Source organism: Babylonia areolata, chromosome 22 (genome assembly GCF_041734735.1).
Source record: "Babylonia areolata isolate BAREFJ2019XMU chromosome 22, ASM4173473v1, whole genome shotgun sequence".
Lineage (NCBI taxonomy): Eukaryota > Metazoa > Mollusca > Gastropoda > Neogastropoda > Buccinidae > Babylonia > Babylonia areolata.
In genome coordinates, this window is record NC_134897.1 from 29,037,175 (window position 1) to 29,047,174 (window position 10,000).

The window sequence follows — 10,000 nt, forward strand, 5'->3', positions numbered from 1 at the left end:
GTCTTATAAACCTTACGGTTTCATGACAATAAAATCTATTCTATTCTATTCTATTCACACAATACACACAGAAACAGTATACATTGTCATACATACATACATACATACATACATACATACATACATACATACATACATACATGCATACATACATGCATACATACATACACACATACACACATACAAGCATAAGCGTGATCGTTTGCAAACTCTCATATACGGTTTCCTAATAATGGCACAATACGGAGTCTTTTTCTTTTCTTTTCTTTTTAACACAAATTCAGTAAAATCACAATCACAGTGAAAGAACTAGTAGAATCACAGATACATCTATGCCTTAAATGATGATACAGATGGACTGGAGCCATAATACAGGTTTTATACACATTCAGGGAAATCACACATAGGCACACACACACACACACACACACACACACACACACACACACACAGCACACTGGCTCGAGCGCGCGTGCACACACACACACACACACACACACACACACACACACACACACACACACACACACACACATACACATACAGAGAGAGAGAGAGAGAGAGAGAGAGAGAGAGAGAGAGAGAGAGAGAGAGCGTGGATAAAGTCAATTGTTTCTTTTTTCTTCTTCATAAGCTTCCTTTTTTTTCTTTCTTTTTTTCTTTTTTCTTTTTTTTTAGCAATTAAAAAAATTCGACTTATTAAACAGTTTTGACACATTCAAGAAAATAACTCCAAATGTTACATGAGTTGGACAGGAGAGGTAAAATCAACTGGGCATATACCCCGAAAACGGAGTATGGCTGCCTACATGGCGGGGTAAAAACGGTCATATACGTGAAAGCCCACTCGTGTACATACGAGTGACCGTGGGAGTTGCAGCCCACGAACGAAGAAGAAAAAGAAGAAGTGGGAATATATAGTACGCCTCTGATTGTGTAAACATGGTTTGGGATATGTGTGATGTAGGCTGTGAAGTAGATGATGTTGGCTGTGAAATTAGTTTTATAACGCACGATTGCGATTGCAAATGACAAGAATGAAATCAGCATATTTCTACCAGTGAACGATTGAAGTTGTATAGAGTATTTTGTGTCGCGCATTTTGTGAAACCACATTTGCTTCCGAACCTTTTTAACTCACTCAGTACGGCCAGTCCTCTCTGCTCCTCTACACAGATCCCTCGGATGTCCAGTGGGTGTCTCAATGACCCAACCTTTAGCTTCCGTCGTCAGAATTGTGGTATTCTTTGTCAACATTCACCTCTTTAGTATAAGAGCCTTCCGCTTGCAATATTTTGATGGTTGTAATTGGGGTGAAACGCTGTTAACGTCGTCTCTTTCGCCGTTCGTATGGAGAGAGTTAAACATATAAAGTATATCACAACGAAGTTTAAACAAGATATTTCTGATTTGGCTATACATCAGTACAAAGACAGAAATGTTGAATAATCTTATTTGATTTTTCCCATATGTAAAACGTTCAAAAGAAGATGAAGTTCATTTTGTTCTTAGTTGTGAAGTACTGCCAGAAACATGAGAAACATTTATTCGACCAAAATATTACCGTCAACCATGTACTTTGAAACTGGTTTTATTGTTGTCTTGTACTGACTGTTGTGCGAAATTTGTCTCTGTTGTTGTTGTTTTTGTTTTGTTTTTTTGTTGTTGTTTTTTTACAAAGCTGTTAAATATATGGAAATACTTACTTCTTAATGTTCCTGATTAACATTATAGTTCCATAGTTGCATTGTCTTAATCTCTGAGTGAAAAGATAGTACCATTATTATTGTATTTCTTTCTTCATATTCCCCTTCATGAGTGACCTAGGCCTAGAATTCTCATTCTGAATCTGAATCTCTCTCTCTCTCTCTCTCTCTCTCTCTCTCTCTCTCTCTCTCTCTTGTACACACACACACACACACACACACACACACACACACACACACACACACACACACACACACACACACACACACACACACACACAAAGCTTTCCTACTTTCACATAAACTCAAGCGTCTCCCTTTGAAGGCCCCCAGCCAAACGCCAGGAGAAGATCCACCATGGTCCCAAAGCACGTCCCTCAACACAAAAACGTCCTCACGTCAGCCAGAATGAGACGCTGACAAACTCCGCAGTGAGACAGCTCCTTTGCGCAGTCCTCACAGTACACGAAGTGTCCACACGGCAACAGCGTGATGTTGGCCGCCTTCTGTCCACACTCCCGACACTGCTTTCTCTTCATCAGACGCCGGTTCTCCACCAGCAGACGTCTGTAGCGAGAAACCATCTCTTCCGGGAGTGAGCTGTTTGCCTCAGAAGCACCAGACCCCTCAGCTTGTTTACCTTGAACGGGCGCACTCCTTTCTTCTTCTTCTTCTTCTTCTTCTTCTGCTGGTGTTCCGAGTGTCTTCGGATTCTTGACAGACTCGTGGTTGTCCTGGTTGAAACAGCTGACGTCCGTTTGTTGAGCTGCTTCTTCTGTCCTCGATTTTCTTTCCTTTTCAGACTCGCTGTCCTCCTGGTTCAGACAGCTGTCATCTGTTTGAACAGTTGCTTCTTCCGTCCCCGACTTTCTTCTTCTTGAAGTTTTACAGCTGCAGTCGCAAACCGTCGACGGTTGGCTGCCAGCCAAGTTTTCGTTATCCTTTTCGTCGGCACCTGGTGTACAATTGTTCTTGCTGTGTCCCTCAGAAGCAACGTGGCTCTTTTTGTGATGACCTGAAGCAGACTGTTGACCGACTGTTAGGAACTCATGACAGGTATCCAGATCAGTAGGTCGTGACTGTGACGTGCATGTGGTGCTCGGGCAGTAAAACTGAGAAGCCAGTATTTCCAACACCATCGTCGGTACAGCAGATGTTCGCATTGGAGTGATGTAGTGTGTATCAACCGTAGCCATAACGGAGGTCTCCACGAATATCTCAGTTGCGTGTTCTAACAGACCCAGGTGCAGGGTTTCGACACTGTAGATATCCGCACCACAGAATGGTACGCCTTCCCGTTGATTGTAGAAGGACCTTAATGAAAGTCCTGCAACAGAAATATTATTTTCAAATGTCAGAGGGCGATAAAACTTCATATGAAGAAATAAGAGTGGTTTTCCTCATCCAATGGAAATTAACCTTCGACATTCATATCAATGGATTTAATTATAGGCCTATAGTTTAGTCTGTGAAGAATTTCCTTGGCCAAACCAAAATATACTGTGGCATACTATTTGACTGCATCACTGAGCAAAGTATTCAGTCACGTAAGCGACTGCGAAAACTCTTCATGTCCCATGACAATAATGTAAAAACAGGCCCGTTAAATCAATATGTGATACCTGCTGTAAAATGTTCTGCTGCATGTTACATCGCCAGTTGAATATGCCCAAAAGTATGGGTTTTTTTATATAAAAATCATCAGTATTGTTACTTAAGACATGCATATGACATTTAATTGATTCCTGATTCATAACGAGCCAAGTATCAGTTTCCCAAGGACATTTGATTCTCATAAAGCTATAACATACAAAAAAAGGAATAGACAAAAAACGCCCTTCTTCCTATACCAATCACCTGACGTGTGCTTACAACAGCAACGGCTGAAGAAATGTACATCAAGTGAAGCTTAACGCTTCTGCCAGTGGGTTTGTACCAACGTACCCGGCTTTATTTACCCGTGTGCTAGTTGAATTGGTAGCACGAGGAGCTTTGACTTGGAGTTGTGTACTTTGTAAATGGAGAGATTTACGTCTCTGTATTGTTGTTTAATACTCGCACAGCTTCTACGACTTGCGACTACAACTAAACGTTGCTTGGGTTGTAGTAGTTTTTGAGTAGTGCACATTCAGTCCTGAAACACACTGCTTAACTGTTTTTAAACAAATTATGATATGCATTATCAGATAATAATCATTTCTGTGGTGGGTGAATCAGAAGTTTAAAACTGCATTTTATCAAATTGGGGGGAGAAAAAAAGTATATCAAACTCAAACGATGGAATGTATTTTTGCCCGGTTTAACTAAAACACACACACACACACACACACACACACACACACACACACACACACACACACACACACACACACACACACACACACATCATACTGGTTAATTTCAGTTAACTCCTTCCTCCACTAGAGACTTTCTGGGCGGGTGCCGGGTCTGAGTGCTAGTCTTTTAGATAAGACGATCAAACGAGGTACCGTGTACAGCACTCACCTACCTCGTGTAGAATAACTCACGCCAACAAAGGAATTGTCCCTGACAAAATCATGTGAGATATCCACTTTGAAAAAAATATATCACTTTGATTTATGATTTCAAAAAATAATAACACTAAAAGAAGAAGAAGAAAAAGAAGAATATGTTTTTAATTTTGTTTTTTTAAAGACTGGAGCCGGATTCTGGCAACGCGTTCTTAGGGGAGAACAGCCTGAATTCCACGCGGAAAAATCGGGTACAATACATTACAGTACAGCATTATTTAAAACACAGCATATACTCTAACGTTTCCACCCACTTGAAACAGCTTTCCAAATGTCTTCGATACTGGATCAATTCAGTCAATGTTGATCAATACAGAAGTCAGCTCCGTAGAGGAGTTCCTTCAGTCCAAACGACACAGACAAATTACAACTTAACGTTCATCGACAATGACAGCCCGATCAGCTTGCCATTAAATAACACTGCTGAAAAGTTTCTGCTGCGGTTCTTATATATTTGTGCGCCGGGAATATCCAAAAAGTCAAAAAAAAGACTGGATTTTTCCGTCGCACAACGGAGAATCGAAAACCGTTAAAAGCTTTCGAAATTCTAACTGAAAACATTTTTTTTCCTTAACAGCTATTTGCGTTTCAAATGTGGGTGGCTTCCCCACTGCTCCCCCCCCCCCCACCCCCCACCCCCCACCCCCACTCTCCACCCAGCCCCACGTCAGCAAACCGTTATCTGAGGTTGGAGAATTTTGTTTTATTTTCATCTGTGTACATTTCCTCAGTTATCAAAGATTGTTGGGATTCTGTAACTCATAAAAATACAGGACTGAAATAACTCAATACATTCATACTAACATACGGATATAATATGCAGTGTGTGTGTGTGTGTGTGTGTGTGTGTGTGTGTGTGTGTGTGTGTGTGTGTGTGTTTCACAGTGTGTGTATGTCAGTGTGTGCGCGCGCGCCGCGTGTGTGTGTGTGTGCCATGTGTGCGTGTCACACTGAGTGTATGCGTGTCACAGACGGTGTGTGCGTGTCACAGACGGTGTGTGTGTGGATGTGGATGTGTGTGTGTGTGTGTGTGTGTGTGTGTGTGTGTGTCTGTGTGTCTGTGTGTGTGTGTGTGTGTAAGCAATGCATATATATATATATATATATATATATATATATATATATATATATATTCATATTTGTATGTGTGTGCATGTCAGCCACAGTGTGTGCATGTCACAAACGGTATGTGTGTGTGTGTGTGTGTGTGTGTTAGTGTTCTGTGTACACGTGCAATGAGCGCGTGTCGCGGCTAGCGCGCGACAGTAGATGTGCGTTTCGGTCAGCGTAATCCCAACGCCCACTGACTCCCACTAAGTCACTGACGTACCCCACCGTCCCCACGTTTCCCCTCGGGCCTTCAGTGGACAGCCCCCAAGTAAGCTGACCAGGATGACAAAAAGAAAGAAACAGCTGTACTTTTTTCCGACATTGACGCATGGCCCGACCAGCAAAACTGATCCCGGGCACTCCGGCCAAATCCCCAAGTCACAGTAATAATGAAGTGAAGGGCGCATGATTAATACTTCCCTGTACTTTGGCAGGACTTTCAGTGTCGTTACACTAATAATAATGATTGTGATCATTGGTCGATTCGCCTGTTCCCGAATTCGCCTACGAAACAGTTATATCGGTAATCCCGATTCCCCGATTCACAGTTCTGTTGCTGATGTATTCGGTTGCTCTGAGAGAGAGAGAGAGAGACAGACAGACAGACAGACAGACAGACAGACAGACAGGGAACGTCTGTGAGCATGCGTGAAAGTATTCTATGTCATGATGTGCTCTTATGTTGTATAATGCACTAATATATATATATATGAACTGTTTATTATGTGAGGCGCTTAGAACCCATCTATAGGGAGTTTGCGCCACTGATATAAGTACAATTATTATCATTATCATTATTATTTGTGAGTGTGCGTGTGTGTGTGTGTCTGTCAGTGTGTGCCAGTGTGTGTGCGTGTGTAGTGCGACCCGGTGTGCGCGCGCGCGTGCACGAGTGCGTGTGTATGACAGTGTGTGAGAGGGAGCTGAAACTCGACTGACTGAGAGACAGAGACCGGTAGACCGAGAGAGACAGATCGAGAGAAACTGACAGAGCCGAGGGAGACAGACGGTGAGACAGAGATGGAGAGAGAGACAAGGAGAGAGAAAGAGAGAGACGGAGAGAGAGAGAGAGCTGAATAAGGTAACGACAAGTAAGCGGAACAGGATAAAGACAGAGTCAAACTCTCCAGAGATCGATTAGGGTGGCGGAACTATCAAAGAGAAGGCTGGCCAAAAAAGCGGGGAACAAAAGACGCCGAACCGGACCTTGTCCGTTCAGTCATGTGACAAGTAACGGACACACACACACACACACACACACACACACACACACACACAAACATGCACATACAGTAATGTGTGTTTGTGTGGTGTGGCGTGGTGTGGTGTGGTGATAAAGAGAGAGGGAGGGAGGGCGGAGGGGTAGACTCGGGAACAGACAGACAGACAGACGGACAGAAAGACAGACGGAGAGAGTGGGGAGAAGGTGGCTCCTTTTCCTCAGTGGTCAGTGCATGGATGGAAACAGAAATAGGGGAAAGGGGAATACCAGTTATTGTAATGAACAGAGCCAGTCAGGCAGACAGACAGACTGAACTCAGTGATCGACACGGCAGACGGAAACAGAGATCGACAGACCATAAACTGCTCGATTTTTTTTTTAGATTTTAGTTATTTTATTTATCTATTCATTATTTATTTATTCTTATTTTAGTTTAGTTGTTTTGTTGTTGGTTTTTTGTTGTTCTTTTGTTTTGTTTTGTTTTGTTTTTGTTGTTGTTGTTTGTTTGTTTTGTTTTGTTTTGTTTTTTGACGAGGGAACTGAAGTTTCAGCTATTAAAAAATAAATAAATAAATAAATAAAAACTCAGTTGACACAACAACCGACACACCAAAGATTTAACCACCTCTGTTTCATGTTAGTCGTTTCTTTCTCAGTCTCCTTTCTATGCTTTTTCTTTCTTTCTTTGTTCGTTCGTTTATATCATTCATCGTTCCATTTCTATACTCGATATGAAGGTTTGGATGGCCAACTCAATCATACAAAATCGATGGGAACGTATCCCCATCTCATAATTACTGGACCTGTAAAAATTGTTTTCTTAATAATTGTGTGTCATTCCACCTCCAGTCAAAAAATTCCCACCCCGAACCATAGACACTAATATCTCAATTCTAGTGTCTATTTTTGTCCGAACCCAGTCGTTTCAACAGTGAGACACAATGTACGTCAATACAACATGAGGACTGGGCAAAAAATAAAAAATAAAAATAAAAAACGGGGAAACCCACAAAGACCAACAGTGTCTATCCAACAACGGAACTTGACCACATCATTGGCAAAACGAAACTTACCCGATCAAGGTCGACGTTGTCTGAGTTGCACAGTGTCGAAGGAAAAAACAAGAACGAAAAACGATTTACGACAATGAATATATTCTGGTTTGCGAATGAATCGAAACCACTTGTGAGAGGAAGTGCAGAGGAAGCTAGGCCACGTCACAGTCCTTCCCAGCGCCTCTCATCAGCACACACACACACACACACACACACACACACACACACACACACACACAATACCTATAAGATAAACCTACAAAACACAGTTCATGACACATTATCCTTACCATTTAGCTCCTTAGGGAAAATAAGATTTGGTCGTTCTGAAGACGCCAGCCATTCCGCTAAATGTATCATCCCCAGATTACAAAATAAAAACTGAAGGTACAAAAGGGGAAATTGAAATATTTCAATGGGAAACAAAAATACATTTTTTTAAAAGCCATAATTATATGCAAATGACACTGCAGAATGGACAGCTAATGTCCATCCCAGTGTTTACATGATCACTACTTAATCGCCTGAGCAAAATAGCACAGATAGTACATCATAGACTGCGGAAAAGAGAAGAAAAAAAGTGTCAAGGCTTGCTTGAAAAGAAAAAGGGGGAATGGACTGGTATGGCAGAAAAAGGAGACACCAACGAAGGAAGGAAAAAAGCAGAAACAAAGAGTGTGACAGAAAAGATGAGATTTCTTGCACATAATCTCCATGCAGAAGGCGGGGGTGCTGTTTATACTGAAAGACCTCCGGCCTCCCCACGGGGGAATCTATATAATGTGGATTGACGTCAGACTGAAGGACACACACACACACACACACACACACGTAGGTGTGACCGGAGAGGTCGGGATGACGTATATTCAGAGAACATGTCCAGGATACGGACTGAAGCCTGCTTGAAAAGAAACCTCGTCGATTTCTCTTGACAGGTGTGAGTGACGGACTGTGCCGGACAGATCAAGACAAGGAACTCCAAGTTTGTACAGCTGAAAAACCGAACGCTCTGCCACAGTGTAGCAAACAGAAGATCGAGCCCTCCTGAAACCAGCTCAGTGCAGATGCGCGGTATTAGTAACATGAAATGGTATCCCAACGAAAGGATTCATTACGTACCATGCAATTAGATATGGGTAAATGTGATTCTGAGCTGAAACCAGTTCTTCCTTCTAACACACTGCCTTAACTGCCAAATAAATATGGTCAATCTATTATGACAACAAAAGCAAAATCACGATTTTTTTCTTCCTTCTGCCACACGGGATTAACTGCCACATAATCAGGGTCACTCTATTATGAAAAAAAGAAGAAGTTTTCTTTAAACTGTAACTGGTTTCCTGAACTCACTGATTGAAATTAGGTGACATATGAATACATATGGAACTTCACAGTTAATGTCAAATTCTGTATCGTTGATTGTATGTGTGAAATGGTTTCTCCGTTTCAATGGGAAATCATTTACAGCTTATAGCCTTTTGTGAAGGACTATGACTCTCGAACTAGGAAGCAAGATTGCACTGGCTCTTAGTGCTGCAGCCTTGGGGGCTAGCTGGCCTTTGGGAACTATCCCAATGCCGACCGTCCTAAAACCCTCTTGGCCGAGAGTGGGGATGTAACTTGGGCAAGACACTCTCCACTATAATCAAATTCTAGCCCAAATAATAGGAACAGCAGTTGCCTCCTCTGCTGTTCTGATGGTCACAGTCGGACACGACTATCATACATATATGTACTAAGTAGTACTATGCATGTGTGTTCAAAGAATAAATTGTGTGTTTGTGTGTGTGTGTTGGCATTCATTGCATGTGTACTCGCAAAAAATAATTAAAATTAAACCAAATAAAGACTCCCAAAAGTCCTCTTTTCATGGAGGAATTTGATTACAGGTATCCCGTCATAGCAGATCTTCAGTTTAACTTTTCTTTGTGACCAGTTGTGACCACCTCCCCAACTCACCATTCAGGCCAACTTTGACCCAAGGCCCTCAGAGAGTGAAAATCTCAACAGTGTGAAACCACTAATGCAGCTACAGCACCCGTTGAATTAGCAGTATGTGTTTATCGGATGGCCCAGAAGTCTAACTTTTTGATCAAATGCTAGGATATTCCTAAAAACTCCTGAGACTGAACAGGGAGAAAAAAAAGTAATAGTAATAATAACAATATTGATAATAAAAATTGGGGGGATGAGGGGATTGTTGAGAACTGCATCTCACTCCACAAGCTGGTTCAGCATGCTCTACATTAAAATGTAAGCAGAGTATATATACATATATCCTAAGGCCAGCTCCGCCTTTGGCAGACTCAACAACAGGCTGTGGAACAACAAAGGCATCAGGCTCAGCACCAAGAT

The 10,000-nt window shown here is 41.9% G+C and overlaps 1 protein-coding gene across 1 annotated transcript; it reads right to left on the minus strand.

The window, feature by feature from the left end:
• Positions 1-2,028: 2,028 nt before the first annotated feature.
• LOC143297435 (uncharacterized) lies at positions 2,029-4,647 on the minus strand. Its single transcript, XM_076609791.1, has 2 exons — positions 4,513-4,647; positions 2,029-3,033 (listed from the first exon to the last, which is right to left on the minus strand). The coding sequence occupies exon 2, from the start codon at positions 2,900-2,902 to the stop codon at positions 2,084-2,086; it is 819 nt and encodes a 272-aa protein (XP_076465906.1). The 5' UTR covers positions 2,903-3,033; positions 4,513-4,647; the 3' UTR covers positions 2,029-2,083.
• Positions 4,648-10,000: the final 5,353 nt, after the last annotated feature.

What these genes read in the sequence shown, in the direction of transcription:
- LOC143297435 (XM_076609791.1), bottom strand. Translation starts at nt 2,902, where the DNA reads ATGGCTACGGTTGATACACACTACATCACTCCAATGCGAACATCTGCT.